This window comes from Zeugodacus cucurbitae, chromosome 4, assembly GCF_028554725.1.
Source record: "Zeugodacus cucurbitae isolate PBARC_wt_2022May chromosome 4, idZeuCucr1.2, whole genome shotgun sequence".
Lineage (NCBI taxonomy): Eukaryota > Metazoa > Arthropoda > Insecta > Diptera > Tephritidae > Zeugodacus > Zeugodacus cucurbitae.
The window spans coordinates 24,685,703-24,704,605 of NC_071669.1; the positions used below are offsets into that span (position 1 = coordinate 24,685,703).

Here is an 18,903-nt window from a genome sequence, read left to right on the forward strand (position 1 = left end):
ATGAAACCCCATTTTGGACTTAGAATGGGATTCTTGTAATATTTAGCAGAGATTACGAATTATTCTACGGACTTGAATTTCTATAACGCTTGAGAACCGGAAAACAAGTTCGGCTAAATGAATATCAATGACTGTCTTTATTATTAATATACCGACTTTCACTCTTTTATATTCTACTTTCTCGATTTTTTTTCGATCTGTATCTCTCTAAATGCTTTTTAAGGGAAATTCTGAGTTCCTTAAACATTTGATATTTCTTATAAACTTTATCAAATTTATTCCAGTATTGAAAAATATTTCTCTTTTTCTCCTTCTCTTGAAACCATAGCACTTCAATATGTCAAATTGGCCCAATCAAAAATTCGACATCGAATCGGATAGCGCGAACTACACTTGCGTCTCGACAGGAAACACCGTTGGACCCGGCATCAAAAGCGCCACCTACTTCTCAATCGAATGTGAGTACTAACAAAATTATAAGCAAATATTTAAGAGATGACAAATAGAGAGATGTAAGCTCAGTTGGCTCATATGCTACATAACAACAAACCTTTGCACAACAAAACACTCATAAATATTAAATATTTGCAGTATTGTACAATTTTTTTGCATAATATCCTTACATATTTCCGACCTTACTTCAATTTTCGCTATTTTGTCTTCCTCGCCAACAGATGCGCCGGAGAACTCAACCGTTTCGGAGGAAAAGGTTTACGTGCAGGAGGGCACTATACCCGGACGTGTCATTTGCAATGCCAAAGCTAACCCGAGTAAGTATCCATTGCAGATTACAAATACATCTCTTTTACATATGACAGTTATGCAAATAACGCACGCACAAACACACGTCGCCTCAGCGCGATTGTTATTGCGTTACACTGTATTGATGGTTGTAGTAAATGTCAAGTTGAAAATGTCAGGAATTCCTGTCAGCGTTGACATAAATGACGAGTGTAACATGACAACACACAGCCTCAGTCTCGATTTCTGCCTCAGTCTTAGCTGCTGTCCAACTCGCATACACTTAGCCACTGGATTGTGGCGCGTGTTGACGTGGCATGCGGTCTCAAGTGGCGCAACGGTACCGTTATATTATGCGCTTATGTCAGCAGCGCGTCAAGGCGTTTGCGAAATGTCGAGGTTGAGTCATGTGGAAATTGACATTTTTAAAGGGTCCCCATGTGTGCTGTTGCGGGAGTCTTAAGCACGCATCAACAAATTTTTGTAAACACTTGCAACAGAATGGAAATCAACAAGATTTATAAATGTCGCAACTTGTGAAACTCATACACTTACATTTTAGTGTATGTTGTCAGCCCCGAGATTTATAAAAATCAAAGTTGTCATCTGGCTTATTAGGGAAATACTATTAATTTTTAAGCTGTGTGCCGATGGTAGTTAGGAAGTAAGCATTACTGAACTTGATGAAGTCAAGACTTAATGTTTTGTATAGGTTTATCCTCTTCACTCTTAAGAAACTGTAAACGAATAACTTCTAAGATGTTTTGGTTTAAAAAGGATGGAAGGAAGGATGTTCCAATATCACCCTGCTTTACGCTTCATTCTCATTTTATATGTTCACCCCCTCAGAGGTAGAGCTACTAAGTCGCTCTGAAGTGTCAATCATTCGTTTTCGAATAAATCTTGGTTGCCAAATTTCGTCTATACTATACTATACTCTTATCAGCTGATTGACAAATGCACAAGTACTATTGACATACAAGAATTAAATGAAAATATAGTAATTGTCATCTTTCTTATACTTTCATTCTTCTTTTCCAAATCGTTTACATTGACATTCGCTCAGCGTATTTACCGCCAACAGAAATACAAACCATATTCATGGCATGTTCTCCAAATCCCCCTTATAGTAGCTGTAAGTCTGAAACAATTTTTCCTGGACCGATCTAATAAGTCCTCAGTTCTTGTCTTGTCATATTTTGCCCATATCTGTTTAGTTATTTTGCATTTGGTGGTATATTTCCATCTGTCCGATAGTTTAGCTAAAGTTTGACATTGCCTTTATGAGTTCAATTCACTCTCGTCGTTCGGCTGCAGTAAATGAAGACATTAAATTGAGAGAAAGAGAGAGCGAGAGATAAAAATTGTTATAGGAGAAAAGGAGAAAAAGAAATAGAGTCATACTGTAATTAAGTGATAGAGACAGACAGAGAAATATAAATGCAAAGCTTAAATTAACAACATGACGACGCATTCGTGAAGTTCCGCAATTGAAGTTCAAAACAGTTTAAGCAATAAAATGACATTTTTAATTTACTCGTATTGTAGAGAATACACATATATTTAAGCTTTTAATTAGTCGTAATTTCCCTGCAAATAGAAATATTTAAGGAAGAAGGAGAGTTTACTCTGATCTCTCTTGATCCCCTTTATAATATTAAATTGAGCATGAATTAGTCCCAAACTTATTTATTTATCAAGAAGGGGCGTGTCATTAGTCATATGTTTCTTAGCAATTCATTGCGGTCAAATTGCTCGGTAACATTGATATATATTATATGAGAGCAAACAATCAAATTACCGAATGGAACTCAAATTGTATTCAATTAACGATAGTTTGTGTCCACCATACTCAAAACGATAATGATATTTTTTGTTCTGTTTGATAACAGTTAAAGTGCGTTAAACTACTGCATATCCATTTGTACATCAATTTATAAATCATAGCAACAATTCAAAAACACAAGTAATTCAATTTGTATTTCTCATTTGCAGGCGCTCACTACAGTTGGTACTTCAACAATACGAAACTGGGACAGGATCAGGCTTTAATCATCAACACGCCAATGACACGCAATGACTCCGGCGTCTACACATGTGTCGCCTCCAATAAACACGGCAAGAGCACGGTCGAAACAATCATCGATGTACAATGTAAGTTGAAATTCTCCGCTCCATGTAATTTAGAAATTTCATTTTTTAACTTTGGCGCTAACATAGGCATTACATTTGTTGTAACCGATGCTATAGAAAAGGGACGCGTTTAAAATTACAACCATTATGAAATTGTCACATGTCACTTTGGAGCGACCTTCCTCTTTGGGATTACAATTACAAAAAAGCTTAGCTCTTAAAAATATTTGAAATTACATTGTGTCGAGAGCACAAAATCTAAATTTGTATTACAAGCGTACATTTTACAGTTACACATGCATACTTATATACCCAATAAGGGGCATTGTGGGTGTGAGAGTGCATTTGAAAGTGTCCTTTCATGTGCTTTGTTTGGCGGCTTGTCAAGCGTGGATGTGGACGCCATTGACGCAAGTGTTTGAAATCGTCCGAATAATTCTACGAATTTTTATGATTATTTCCATTTTGATACTTCGCCTTTCAGCGCGGTGTCGTGCATTTTATTGGAACCTTTTTCGACAATTGTTGCCAAGTCATAGCCACAAAATTGTTATGTCCTTTGTAATGTCACAAACTCATTCATGTATTTATATATATGTGTGTGTGAGCCCCTTGTTGATTGCCTGCCGCGTTTTCTAATATTTCTATTATTTGCGTTTGCTTACAATCGCTTGCCCTCGCACATTCGTATTATGTAGAATTATTTAGCAAAAAAATATGCGGTAAACGGTTCAAAACCATAAATTTCTGCATTTTAACCACACGCACTCACACCCCTTCCCCTCCACCCCACATATAGACACATACAAATAGCGGACATGTGTGTGGCTAAGCTCGGATGTGGGTGGGTTGGATTTCATAGCTGGTCACGCTTTGATAAGCCTATTTAATATTTATTATTGAAAAGTTTCAACGCCATTCACATACAGTTAATACTGTTTATGCTGAGTTCGGCTGTTTTGTCGCATTAAATCGCCTCTATTCAATTGAAATTGACCGGAAGTGTCGCCAAATGCCATTGCATTGATCTGATCCTTTTGACCTTTCGGCAGCAACTATGCGTTTGAATTAAATTGTTCGACACAATTTCAATTATGTGCCCAAAAAGCGGTGTAGTGTTGCATATGTGTTAGTGGGTCAGTGGCAGTATGCTTTATGTGTGGGGTTTTGCGCTTGTGGTTTCAGCGCAGATTACATTTTATGGCAAAATAGCTTTGTAGAATTGTAGGCAATAAAAATTGTATAAATGAATTGTCAATGTAACAGTTTGCATCTTACAAATTTTGAGCAATTTGCGATTTAATATTTTGTCCGATGCGTTATTATGCGAAGCAGAATCCTATGAAATTAGATCCTTCTTGCTAATTCTAACTTCACTCCAACTACCTACCAGGAAATACAATTACCATATTTGAGTTATATTGGCTGTAATTTAACGATATTACAAACTTGCGGGTTTCAATGCTAGACCTGGATAAGCTACTGTGAAATATCTACTTTTCAAACAAGCCTGGCAGCTTTTACAGAAACCGTGTCTTACATTTTCTATACAAAAAAATATTTTATTTCAAATCTTAGTAACTATGATATTAATAATTAATTTTGTTTGAAATCGATTCACAACCACGCCTACTTCGCATATAAGGCAATTTTGAAATATATCTGATTCATTCAATTTATAATATATGCATCAACCAATGAAGATAGCGAAATAAAACTTTACGCAAATACTACATGGATGTGTGTCAATTATGGAAAAATTGTCGAAATCGGACTATAACTTTTCAAGGCATTGAACAAGAAGTACTTAGTTCCTAAGGGTAAATTTTTACCGAAAATATCGTTAAATCTCTCAATTGAATGTAATTCAGAGGGAATCTTTTTCCTCTAATATTGTATATCTCTGTACCAAAAATGGTTAAAATCGAGTCATAACTTCCCCTAGCTCCCGTATACCTAATTATAGGTTTTTTTAAAAAACGGTGGGCTTTACTCCGCATATATCGGTTAATAATCGGTTCAGGAATTACCACAGACATCATATAATATATGATGATGATGTTCGTTATTCTAGTGGACTTTATGCCGAATATATGGTTCAAATTATGTGTTATCTTTATAAAATTACATCAATAAATTGCGAGAGAAAGATTAGCCTTTCTCTACTTGTGTATTGTAATTGTTTACAGTAATCTGTAAGAAATGGCAAATCGAACACGACTAATATATGTATGTATATTTCCTGAAATAATAAATCTTCTATTTCTGCTTCAATTAAATGCTAGAAGGCCATTTTTACAGTTAGAAAAAAATTAGAAGAATACAAAAGCTTGAAACCAAATTATTCCAATCAATAATACTCTATGGCACAATCGACTTTTTTCTGGGTATTAACCAAACTAATTTTTTCCAGGAGATTGAGTCATGAGTAAAAAAGCGTAGTCTACGATTTTCGAAATATTTGGATTCAAAGTTCGAAAAAAGGAATTTTTAAAGAAATTATTATTAACTATAGATATAGCTACTAAAAAATCCAAACTATAGATATAATCTAAATTTTCTTCTTAATTCAATGGTATGTAAAACTTTTTCGTCAAGCTTAGTGTTGTACAGTGTCCTTTCTTTTGCCTCACTTGCCATATTCGCCACACTTAAGCACACCACCCACATACAATATATATATAGTAGAGTATATTTTTAAGTGATTTCCATTAAATTAATTACGTGATAAGGTCAAACAAAAATATCTAAATTATTCACCACTGACTTACTGTGTTCTTTTTTCTCTTGTCTTTTTTCATGCACCTTTCGCCGGCGATGCGAACATTTTTCGGACTTCTGCTGACAACCGAACAACACGTTGATGCAACGCTGTACGCCGATTTTATTGTTGTTGTTGTTGCTGTTACCAATACTGTCGCTATTACTGTTGCTGACTTTTTTGCTGTTTGGATTTTTGGCATTGCTGATTGCATGTCTGCGATGCAGTTAAGCCACGTTGCGCAATTGAAAGGGACGAGATCGATGACCAGGATACACTAATTTGCACAGCATTCGGAAATCCTGTAGAGGTAAGCACACAAGCATGCAAAAACAACGCACATCTAACGGCACACACAGTTGCCAGGGTATAACCACACATTGGGGTATTTGGCGAAATATACGCGCACAACCACACACACATACATATGCTTGTAGAAAGCGAAGGCCAGTCAGAGCTCCCCTTTCGTAAATGGAGAATTCTGCCAAAAGTTTCGTGAGTATGGAAGCAACCCAGTTCTCGCAAACTTTCAATGTTACCGGGGCGGGCGCGTTACGTACACCAACAGATCAACAAACATGCCGCACGCCGTAAAGTATGCAATGCATGTGATTTTTCCTCCTCGTTTTTTGCTTTTTCTGGTTAACGATGCTGATTGCTGCGTAAAAGCGGCAACGGGCAGCTCAGTGACTACTGTGGCACAGTTGAACTGCGAATAGTTTGAGTTCGAGGCGCTCGGAAATCGGATATGTGTGTGCGCATGAGTGCAATGAGTGAGGAAAAATGGCGCGCTTCACACTCGTGTGCCTTTATGCGGCGTATGTATGTACATGTATGTGGCTTACTGGTTGAATGGTTGTACGCATGAATAGCTGACCTCCGCCTGCTATCCACCGCTAGCTGTTGGCGCTGATGCATGCTTCAACTGCCATGATATTGCAACAGTTGCCCGAGTTGGTATTCAAGTTGTTGTTGTTTATCGGTTTATTGCTATTGCCCGTGCTGTTGTTGTTGTTATTATTGTTGTTGCAATAGCAATAAAACGATAGCATTTCAATTGCAGGCAGCAACGCACCAACGCGCGTCTGCTATTTCAGGAGCACTCAAAATATATTATATACAAACGGACGGACGTATACAGACAAACATATGTATATACATCCATATTTATCCATACATGAGATGTGCGATTATGCAAGGACGCGTACGAAGTTTTAACGACACGCGTAAACTTGTGCATATATGTATGTATAGATATTGTTTTGTTTGTTTGAAAAAAATCGAAAAGTCTAAAGTTGGCTGCATTTCAGCCGCTTCTCAATGCTTCTGCCACTTCTTCCGGCTTATCCTTTCTGTTGAATTTTTTTTTTTGTTATTGTATGTAAGTGTCTACATGTACTGGGTCACCTATAAGTGTTTGCATATTTATAAAGTATTTGTATTTTGACGTTTCTTCGCACGAAGTAAAAATGCGCAAGAAGTGTAAGCCGGGAGGCGGTCATGTCACAGTAATCAGTTACGGTACACAAAGTGTGAGTACTGAAATCGAAAAGCTGAAGTGACTCAAGATCATGTTCCGAAACTTACCTTCTCAAATATTATATGAAGGAAAATATACTTCATATTGTGGGAAGGATTTGTAGTGTTTTCATTAATATATAAGGCTTCATATTTATCCGCTAAACATTTTTGGGATCCCTACATCTTGATGAATTATTTTAATAGTTATGGAAAGCTCATTTTTAAAATTCACACAGGTTCATTTCAAGCAACTTGTAAAATCCCAACCAAATTGGTGACTCCTCTGCCTCACTTAGCAAGTTCTTTTCCTTATAACTGATTTATAATACTGTTTCGAGAGAAGTATTTACAATAATTATTGTATAGTTAACCACGGAAGAAACGAAAAAATCCAATAAATTTGAGCCGAACAAATGCAGTGAAAACGAGCATTATTGTATATTTTACTATTTTACTTTAAAATAATACTTCAAAAAGAAAATGTCTTATTCTATGACCTGGATGCTATCAGGTCGTTAATAACTTATTGCTAGATACCAGTTAATCAGCTACCTCTGCCTTGGGTTTCTCTATCCATACCATTGCTAACTTAACGATAAATCGAAATTCCCTATACATATTATGTGGTTTATTACATATTATAGGTATATACAGTCACTCACAGCTTATTTGATGCAGATAGAATTTTTTTGTAAAATGTGCAATATTTCGTTAAATTTTGCAAAAACGATTAAACGGAGTATGCAGACATCTTGTTTATTTTGTTCTATTTAGTTCCTCAACAAAAAACTACAAAAAAATGTCCATTTATTTAGTTTTATTTAAAAAAATAACAATAGTATTTGAAAATTCACGTCACAGCTTAAATGATGCAACTCAAAAAAGAACAAGTATTTATTCGTTATTTAAAAAAAAAATGTGTACTTAGTACTTAGTTGGGTATCCTTTATTATCAATTACAGCTTGAAGTCTATTTGGCATGGAGTCTACCAATTTTTTGGTGTATTCCGGTGTAATTTCGTTCCACTCCTCTATTATAGCTTTTTTAAGATCAGATTTGTTCTGGATGTCATGTTTTTTAATATTTGTCTTCAAAATAGACCACAAATTTTCGATGACGTTCAAATCCGGTGATTGTGCAGGAGTTTGAACAATATGTGGACACTTATATATTAACCATGTTTGCACTATCTGTGACTTATGCTTACGGTCGTTATCTTGGTAAAAGCGAAAGTTATCTTCAATTTGTAATTTTCTAGCGCTTTGAATCAAATTTTCCTGCAGAAGTTTTAAATACACATTTTTGTTCATAGTTTCTTCTATAAAAGTTAAATTTCCGACCCCATTTGATGACATGCATGCCCACACCAAAACGTTACCGCCACCGTGTTTTATAGTTGCACGCAAATTTTGAGGTCTAAGCTCCGTATTAGGTTCGCGCCATATAAAAGGTCTGCCATCTGGTCCAAATAAGTTAATCTTAACCTCATCTGCAAAAAGTACAGTCCTCCAAAATGCTGGTGTCTTATTTCTATGGTCACGCGAAAACTGCAATCTTTTACTTCTATTTTTTGCACTTATAAATGGCTTCTTACGGGCTATTCTGCCATTTAAATTTGCTTCCCTTAGTATTATTCGGACTGTTTCGGGATGGCAATTCTTCCCTAAATCTTTTTTGGCCATTTCTGCCAACTTTGGAGCACTTGTTGCTGGATTTTTTTCACTTGACGCACTAAAAACCTACAATCTTTCTCCGTGAAAATTTTATTTGGAGCCTGTCGTCCTTTATTTACCACACGATTTTCATGCACAAAGCGTTCAATAATGTGCTGAACTGTGGACGAACTCAAATTTATTAGTTCAGCTATTTTACGTTGCGACATTCCCTTTTTAAACTGCTCCAACACCAACTCTCGCTTTTCTAGTGATGTGCGCGGTCCCATGGCTCACAAATGAAAGTTTACTTAAATTTAAATATCACTTTACATTCAACTCTTTCCACAATTATTTGTAAACTAATTAAAAAATTCAATTTCTGGAAAATCGCGACGAAAAATAGCGGTACTTTTAACTGCATCATTTAAGCTGTGGCGTCCTATTGTCGGTATGTTATTGTTGTTTTTGTATTACGATGAAATGATTGGACATTTTTTGTATTTTTTTGTTGAGGAACTAATTAGAACCAAATAAATAAGAAGTCTGCATACTCCGTTTTTTCGTTTTCGCAAAATTTTAAGAAATATAGAACATTTTACAAAAAAAATCGATCTGCATCAAATAAGCTGTGAGTGACTGTATATATTGAGTTAAATATATAACCCAAGAAGTTGGTTCATAATACTCCCCTATGCAAAATTGCCCCAAATACAAGAGCTTCTAAATAATATATAGCGCAACATTTACCTTAGAAATGTCCACAGACCAGGTTATGCAAAGTCATAATGTGTTTTTTCGTATCGCAATCGCCATTAAATGTATTTGTCAACAGCTGTTTAAACCAATTCCATGTGTGGTGGGCAATGGATCAAAAATTTTATTCATATTTATTTATGTGCATTTGACTGTATGTATGTGTGTATATCTTTTAATTGACTTGCTTGCCTGCAAGAAATTGCCCGAATGCACACGCACACACACACACACTCGAATGCATAAAAATATTTATGTTTTTCGCACGGCTTACTCTTAATCAAACAATCGAGTATTTGTAGCGAGTGCCACAAAAAGCGGCATGCACAATACAAATAGTAATAAAAACACGGCGATAACAGTGACAAAAACATTTAAATGTAAATATGGCAGCCAACACACACACAAACACTCACACATGCGATCATCCAGGCGCTATTACGAATTTTATTGGTTTATTTGCTTATTTGTATTTTTGTTTATTATTATTATTATGGTTGTTGTTGTGCTTGTTTTTTCGTTGCAGGCTGATTTTTCATGGTCAATTAAAGCGGAAAATGACAGCGCCGAATGGCTGGGCAGCGGCGAACGGCGTGGTTTTGCTGACAGAAGCTATTATGTGCTGGACGATGACTATGCGATTGCACGCACTTACCGTTGCGTTGCCAACAACACCGTCGGCCCGGGATCATTCTGCGAATTCGATGTGGCCGGTAAGTATGGGCGGTGGGAGACAGTCAATCCGTCTCGTCAATGCGTATGTGTGTTGACATTGGAGGTGTTCACTGATGCATACATATATACATATAGAATGTATGGTATTGTGGCCACTTAATATATGGGATTTAGTAGTTTGTTTATGCGTTCCCGGCAATTATTTTCTTGGTAGGGAAGTTATATAAGCGTTTATCGTCATAAAAATCGTATTATGTAGGGTATTCTCTCAAGAGGTTTTATGTGAGGGTTGAGATTTTCCGAATTTATGTTTTGCTGTAAATTTTGGCATTTCATTTTATATTTTATACCACTTTCCTTACTTTATAGCACTTTCTTTAAGTAAATACAATAATGTGAACTTTAGAACAAGTCTTTTGAAGACTATCTTGGGAAAAGTAGAAATCAGTTCGTACTTCGTTTACTTCCATTTTCAGTTTTGGTTTATTTGAAAACATTTAAAGTTACACTCAAATCCCGATGTGTCATTTCAAGATCACATAAAGCACAGTCTTTTAGGTTTTGCTCACTCTTTACGTTCTGATGAAGATTACAACTGTAGTCCCAAAGTATTTTAAAGAATGCTAACAGCTCTGGGTTGGATAAAAATCCGGGTCAGATCCTTTAGATGTGACGATATTTTCACAGTAGTTGTCTTCGCTTCGTTGAGGTTTAGATAGTAGCGAATCGAACACATTATACCATACCATATATATCATACCATATTCACACGATTATTACAAGAGAGCTTCGTGATAGGATATCAAACAGGGAAATGACTAATCATTGAAAGCTAATATCATGTATAGGACAAAAATGTATAAAATAATGGTGAAATAATATTGTCCCACTTGCAATTCGAAAATATTGAGACTCATAATATTGAAAAATCGGAAATGATAAATAATCTCTTATTAAATTTTTAATAGCAAAAAAAGAGAACTTACTGAAAAATTAGGAATTTCTGGAGCATTTGATTAGTGGAAATGTCTACAGAAATAAAAACTACCAAAACTACCAGCAATTAAACTACCAAAACCTCGAAATACTTATCAAACCGCTTACTTATCAAGATAACAAATATTGCCTCTGAGGATATTATGTAAGCGTTTCAAAACAGTATAGGTAGAATTCTTATTATAATGGCTTTATTAACACCTATAATTGCCTATAATTTCAGTTAGTAACTAATGAGATAGGCTTTTAATTTCCTCTCCTCAACTGAGGTCTAAATCAAGATTTCCAACCTCAATCTTTATCGATACAAATATCATTTATTTTTTATCGACTTATTCGATTTTAATAGATGCCCATGAGTTCATTAACTTTGACCTATTTTAATATTTCGCTCAGTTCAATCAATTTTGTCAATATAACTCTTAAGGAATAACTAAAATACAACTGCAACAATGGCCAAGTAAATTTCAGTAAGTTGCAACATGCCAATATAAATAGAAGTACATGCCAAGCTGCCGCTGCCAACAGCAAAGCAAATGAAACACAGCACATCTTTGGAACCAGTTAAGCATGATAACTGTAGAATGATGTGAACGAAATTCTCCAAACATTCAGCTTATTTACAGTTATTGCTTTTAAATACTTGCAGCACTGCAATAGATTTTCAGCATTGAGGTTGATTTACACTAACATTGGGCAACAATCCCCGCTGCTAGTGTGATGAAAAGATATACATATATACCAATATGTATAACTGTAGAGAGTGAAAAAAGCTGCTACCCATTCACCAACAGTTGCATCGCTGTGCGCTGATTACTGTCAATATTTGTTTCAAGTGGCACCTTTGCCACGCTGCACGCGGTCACTTGCGGTTAACAGTCAGGAGCTAAGCCAATGTTCCGCATCGCTGCCAACAACAACAGCAACAGCGCCGCAACAAATGAATGTTGTAGCGAATGATAGGAGAATATAGTGCTGATGGGAGTTAGGAGATCAACTGTTGCAACAACAACAAGAGTTGCAAAAATTCTATACTACTTATATAGAAATAAGCAATAACTTAGTTTTATTTGCGCTAAGCAAAATTGGCAGCCGTGGTTACCAGCTAGCTTCCCAATCAGTCGGTGTTGCAGAGCCGCTGGCCTGTTACCCAATGTCTCGGCCACATGCGGATATGCTGACATTAGCAATTAGGGAATTTTTCGGATTTTTATTATGCAGCTGACGTACCACAAGCGTGGAGTCACGAACATACCGCTTGCCCCAGAGAGCTTCGTGTGCTCTCGAGCATACTCTCCAGCAGTTCTAAACAATCCGACAGCATGTATCCGACCCCACCACCCGAATATGAACAGCGTTGGTCAGCAGCGCTGAGCTTATTTTGAAATTCTTTGCATTTGCACCGCAGCGGAAACGGAAATTGGATTTGTTTGGCGGGGCCACCACTCTCCACAACTCACTACCAGTTTCTCGCTGCTTCTGCTCTACGAATTTGAGCTTTGTTTAACATTTCCTTTACGGTGTATCAATTTCTTACCAGCACATTTTTTAAGCCGATTAGATTGCGATATTTTAACCAGATTTAGATTTAACTCTAACCCATTCGGGCATGCCGGCTTAGCGCAGAGAAAATGTGGCAAAACAAAAGCGCAAGAATGAATACGTCTGCTGAGTGCTCTGTAATAACAAAAAAGTCTAAATTTTCATTTTTATTGGTTTTATTTAGTGAGATTGCGGGCGCAGCCTTTCAACAGCTGCAGCTGTCATTTTAAGCGGATTAGGAAAAACTTTCAAAATATTTTTGTTTTATTTTTATAATTTGCAGTTAGATTTTTATTCATATCCTCACTTATTTTTCTTAAATTTAAATTTTTAACTTAGTTTTTTATTAAATAAAATTTTTCTTCTTATGATTTGATTTCTTTAAAACAGCGGGTTCAGCACTTTATGTCTGGTGGCAAGGTAATGATCCTGTCAAAGTTTGATTTCAAAAAATATTCTTTGGTGTTAGTTGTTTGCCCTCCACTCCTGTTTGTCACCTTGTTTTGAAGTTTTTGTATTTCCCCTTACAAATGTAATTTTGGTGCAAATTGGGCCGTTAATAAGGGTTAAAATTATAGGTGAAACATTTATATATTGACTTACTACGAATATTACACAATAAATTTCTCCTCTGATTTTCTGGCATTGCTTTAAGGACCTGATCAAGTTCTATACTTAATATTTTATGATTCAATGTACACAACTGAATTCCAGTATGAATGTATATCATTCGAAAAACCTCAATTTTATTGATCCATAAATATAAAGTTTTTAGTATGTCAACCAATTGTTCAGTCACATAATTTCTATTCATATGATTATTTGTATCAGAAAAAATTGAACAAATGATATAATATTAAACTTTCAATTTTATTGATCAATAAATATAAAATTTTTGCTTTACAAACAAATCTTCTCAATACTGCTCTGAGTGAGTTGGTCCAATATTAGAACTTCAATATTATTGATCAATAAATTTAAAATTTTTTACAAAGCTAAAATTGTATGTTTTGTTATTATATCTACTCTCATACTAACTCAGAGCAATCACATGTTCAAATATTACACCTTCAATATTATTGAACAATAATTATAGAATGTTTGCTTTGTTCAAAATTTCATTTCTTTTTATTATTTTTGCTCTCATATCGCTTAAGAATTTAAATATAAAGTCTTCAATATTATTGATCAATAAATATAAATTTTTGTTTTGTGTCAAAAATTCCATATAATAGCATTATTTTTGGATTTATAATAGTTAAATAATTGCATAACTAAACTTAATTGTTCGATTTTAATTTATTAAATGGAATTTCGAAAGTGGAACATAGTATGAATATTGTCCAATAGTAGGTCGGCGCTAGTTATATCTGGAATGTATGTATTCATAACTTAACGCTTAAAATGAATTTGCTTATTGTGAACTAACACTAAGTCAGTAATACTACAAAATTAAGTTGAATGAGGACACTATAATTGTTTTCCAGTACTTAGATAACTCAAAGTTCTCATATTAAAAACTATAGCAAAATCAAACATTTTTTTGTATAACTAGTCTGTAAGCTTACACCGTATTTAGTATTACACAATTCATATCACAAACACATACACATTTGGTATTGATATGAAAAGCTGTTTATAATTAAATTTTCGATATTTCTATCTTTCTGCTGCTCTTGTCTCTACTTCATCGCTCATATAAAATCTGTAAACGTTTCCCAAACAATGCTTCATTAATATATAAAAAACGCAAACGTAAAATAACAACAACATAATATCGCTAACTAACAACAAATAGTGCGACCAAAAAGTAAGTAGACATACTAAATGTGCTATAATCCACTCTAAATAAATACTTGCAAGCATTCACCGTTCATTAAATATCGTAGCATGATAGCAAATATATGCATATTTACAGGAATATATATCTCTATTTATATAATATTTATATATCATAACTATGTAATATTTGTAAAATTTACAACTAATTTACAAATTCATTATTATTTTTTTCATATTCACTTTTGTGTATTTATGGTTTTCCGTTTATGCTATATTTTTGAATTTTCATTCCCTAAAATTACACGAGGCAAAACACTTTCCTCGAAATTTTTAATTTGAGTTTTCAATTGGTTTTTTATGTTTACATTACTGTTGTAGTGCAAAAGAGTGTAGAATATTTCTGAAAATAGAAATTGGAAAAATAAGACTACAATGTTTGCCGACACTAGCTGGCAACTAACAATGGATTATATAATAAAACGGGGTGCTTACGCACTAACGCCTGCATAATAGTTGTGGTTTCAATACATTCAACTCTTTCATGTATACCTAAAATAGGGTTGGGCTGAAAATTTTTCTATAATGTAGAATGCAATGAGACATTGTCCGATAAACAAGTTTTTGTGGAAGTTCCATAGCAAACTCTAGAGTCATACGCATATACTACCAATAATGATAGTTAGAAAGCCGACTTTGTTCCATAAAATTTTTTGAGTTTATTATTAGATAGTGACGTCATAAACGCCTCTGTTTGATTAACATTCTTTTCTAATACTACATATAAATATTAGGAAAATACTGTCTGAATATTGACCTTTATAAAAAAACAGAATTGTTCTAATATAACTGAGTACAAGAAGAGAATAGGTTTAATATGTAATTAGATTTATGATACATGAATAACCTTTCAAATAAGAAATCTTCAGGATAGCCAAATAAATATCTCTTTATTTCATTACAAGAATAACAAATAGTGACTATTGATCCAAAATACGAAAAATTTAAGAGAAATTCGGGAATAAAAGAGGGAACTAACATTACGTTATGATTTTAGCTGCCTTTGAACAGTTGAACATCTCCCTTTTTCGCATCAAAATGAACTTCAATAAATCCACTCGCACATGTGTATCAACTGCCACTATGTATTTATAAGTTATCATACGTGCAGTCCACCTATGCGCCGTAAAGTATGCTATGAATATTTATCAGCTTGTGGGCACATTTACTCAGCAACAAATGTTTGTGTATGTGAATGTATATGGATTTCACACACAATTACTTTAGTAAAGCTCACTGACAGAAATGGATTAGTGTGCATAACGGTGTGTAGGGTGAAACAATTCATTTGTTTAATAAACACTTGAGTAATAGCACAATAGTGATAGCACATAGTTTAGCTGACAGGCAAATATGAATGAAACTCACTTTATACTGCGTGCAAATGGTTTAAAAAAAAAATGAAAAATTCACAGGAAATTGTTAAGATGATGGCTGCGTGAGACATTTATTATGTAGTTCAGATATATATTTATACATCTATGTAGAGAGTACATTGTGAAGAGAAGTGAAAATGTTAAGCTGTAATATGATATTCCTTTAACATTTTACGAGTTTCCTTAAAAAAGCATAAATTGCATAGGTATTCACCACAGACATTTGAAGTATGAATATTAACACTCAAATATTACTTTTGTTGGCAGATTTTTTTCTTCGGAATTGACAAAGAAACACACAATAAAGCTTTGATATAAAGTTATTAAATGGATAAAGCTCTAACTGTTTTTTATAAATACAAATATTCTTCATTCCCAAAAATATCGAAAAAGCTAACTAGCCTGACTCAGCCTTTACAAACTCAGAATATTTCTTGTAATTCGGCTTAAAAGCGTATAAAAAGTAAATGCAAATGTGTAAAATAAAACAGATCAAATATGATGATATATTTATGACATAATAAAACGCTCTTTAAACCTAAAAGGTCTATGAAGATATACATGAAGAAGATTCATAAAACAAAAAAGGAATCAAATAATACCTTTCAATTGTATTCCTGTTCACAAAACATAGTATTTATATTTCAACTTCAAATACACATATTTCATTATACTCATCATTTAATATCAATTTGATGCAAAATTTTGATAAAGCATTAAATGAATTTTTATTCAACATCAATAACTATAAATATTGTTAAGGTTTTTTTTCTTATGAAGAATCATTTAATCAACGATAACAAAAAAAAATATTTTTTTAATAATTTTTTACACATACTATTTTGACTTAAGTTATAAATAACTAAATAAACATATTTATTACTTTACGTTATGAAATAAACTATAAATGGTTCCTGGACACTATAGAAATATTTGAAGTTCCACCATTTTATAAAAAAACACTATTTGCCACATTACAAATTTTAACCATGTTTCCTCTCAGCACTTTACCACCACCAATAGTTTGTATGTTGGTTTTTTATCCACGTTGACCCAAAAAATTTACTTAATATTTATGAGAATTATCACTAAATAACTTTTATATTTACTTACCCGAAAACACAGAACAACTAGCATGGTGGCAACGCTGGGATAAAACAACACTCATCATATTGGTTGCCTCGATACTGGCGCTACTTTTGGCCGTGATAATCATCTGTTGCATCATCATTTGCATATGCCGCCGACGCAGACGTCAAGATAAATGTAAGTACAAGCACTTGAAAGAATAATATTTATTTATTGATATTTGTAATATAAATACATATTTAATTTATAAGCAGAAAGTAAAGTTTTATTTAAAGTATCTTAAAGTACAAACGAAAATTAAAACAATTTTGAAGTAGTTTTAAATTTTTTAATTATTTTTATGCAAAACCTATTAGTAAGAAACAGTTTTATACGTATAATATATAATAAATATATATATTAATTATTTACTTATTATTATTTATAACAAATAAAAAATGTTTTATGTTTATATATTTAAATAAATTTTTTTACTATTTTATTTATTTAAATATTTATTAAAAAAATCATTTTTTTATTTATTAAGAAACAAAAAGTTATTTCAATAATTTTCTCAGCATATTTAATTCACTTATCACCTCTTCGTTTCGTATTATTTAATTCACTTAGTTCTGCATATATTTATTTTGCGTTTTGTACCGGCTTTTTGTGTCTGCATTTTTACGCATGAGAAAATACTCGTTACATAATTCAGCATTTTATTGTATTTATCACTTGATTTAACACTAAAGCAATCAATTATTGTTTTTACCAATGCATTCATTACTAAAAGTTACACAAACCAGTTGTTTACATTCCTCATGAAAAAATATTTAATTAAATTGTTAAAAAAATTATTTTAATTCCAAAAAAACCAAAAAATTTGCGCATAAATATAATAAAAATATTTGAAGATGCACTCGCTGGAAACTCGCATTTCAAATACTCCTCCTACACTTTGAATTCGTTCCATTGGCAAAAATAAATAAAAAGTCAACTTCACTTCATGTCAATAAGCGCTGCATTTGTTTATTTATTTAAACGTAATTAATAATAACACACACACACCCACACGACCGCACGTGTTTGCAAGTCCTTATTTACCAAGCCCCTCCAGCGTACGCATTCTAATGCATGGCAAATAATTCAATTGTGTTCGATTCCATTACATTGCGCCTGCGGCTATGCTATGGATTTGTTTGAATTTATGATTATAACCTACACACACACACATTTTCACTCGCTTGTTTACATGCATTTGCTTAATTTATGTGTAAGTGTGTGCATTTGTGGCAAAAAATAAGAGTTTATAAAAAATTGGAAAAAAGCAAAATAAATCAACTTGCGCTCCACTAATGAATTATTGTACTTAATGAAGAAACTAATTAAATTATATGGCAATGCTGTTATTATGAATTATTTATTTTATTTTTTATATTGTAGATACAACAAAAACCAGTTTGAAATTAATTTATATCGCCGATGCAGGGTGTTGCAAAAAATTAAAAATTATTTATTCGATTTTTTTTGGAAGATAGCCCAGTTGCAGAGAGAAATTTATTAAAATGAAAAGGATATCTGTTAATTTAAAGTGAAATGAATTAATTTAGCAATATATAACTCATTTTTTAAATACATTTTTTTTAAATAATTTTTGGAAATTCAACATGAGATTTTTATTGTTGATTCAAGTGGTTGAGCTATAAAAGAAATTTATATGCGATGAATATTTTTTAAGATATACAGTAGTTTTCCGAGATAACGAATATTCGTTTTAACGAAAACCGCTTATAACGAACAAGCAAATTTGTTACATCGAGTACCTTAAATAACGAACATCGA

General features: G+C 33.3%; 1 protein-coding gene across 8 annotated transcripts in view; it reads left to right on the forward strand.

Annotated features, from left to right (window-relative positions):
• The window catches only part of LOC105214792 (titin), a 186,379-nt gene that overhangs the window by 144,621 nt on the left and 22,855 nt on the right, over positions 1 to 18,903 (forward strand). For 4 of the 8 annotated variants that reach the window (XM_054230424.1, XM_054230427.1, XM_054230430.1 and 1 more), the window contains 7 exons: positions 329 to 458; positions 675 to 770; positions 2,737 to 2,895; positions 5,863 to 5,945; positions 10,092 to 10,278; positions 13,169 to 13,198; positions 17,119 to 17,259. In XM_054230424.1, coding sequence (XP_054086399.1) covers positions 329 to 458; positions 675 to 770; positions 2,737 to 2,895; positions 5,863 to 5,945; positions 10,092 to 10,278; positions 13,169 to 13,198; positions 17,119 to 17,259 — 826 coding nt within the window. The remainder of the gene's footprint in view (positions 1 to 328; positions 459 to 674; positions 771 to 2,736; positions 2,896 to 5,862; positions 5,946 to 10,091; positions 10,279 to 13,168; positions 13,199 to 17,118; positions 17,260 to 18,903) is intronic. The other 4 variants (XM_054230426.1, XM_054230428.1, XM_054230429.1 and 1 more) reach the window with 1 other exon arrangement.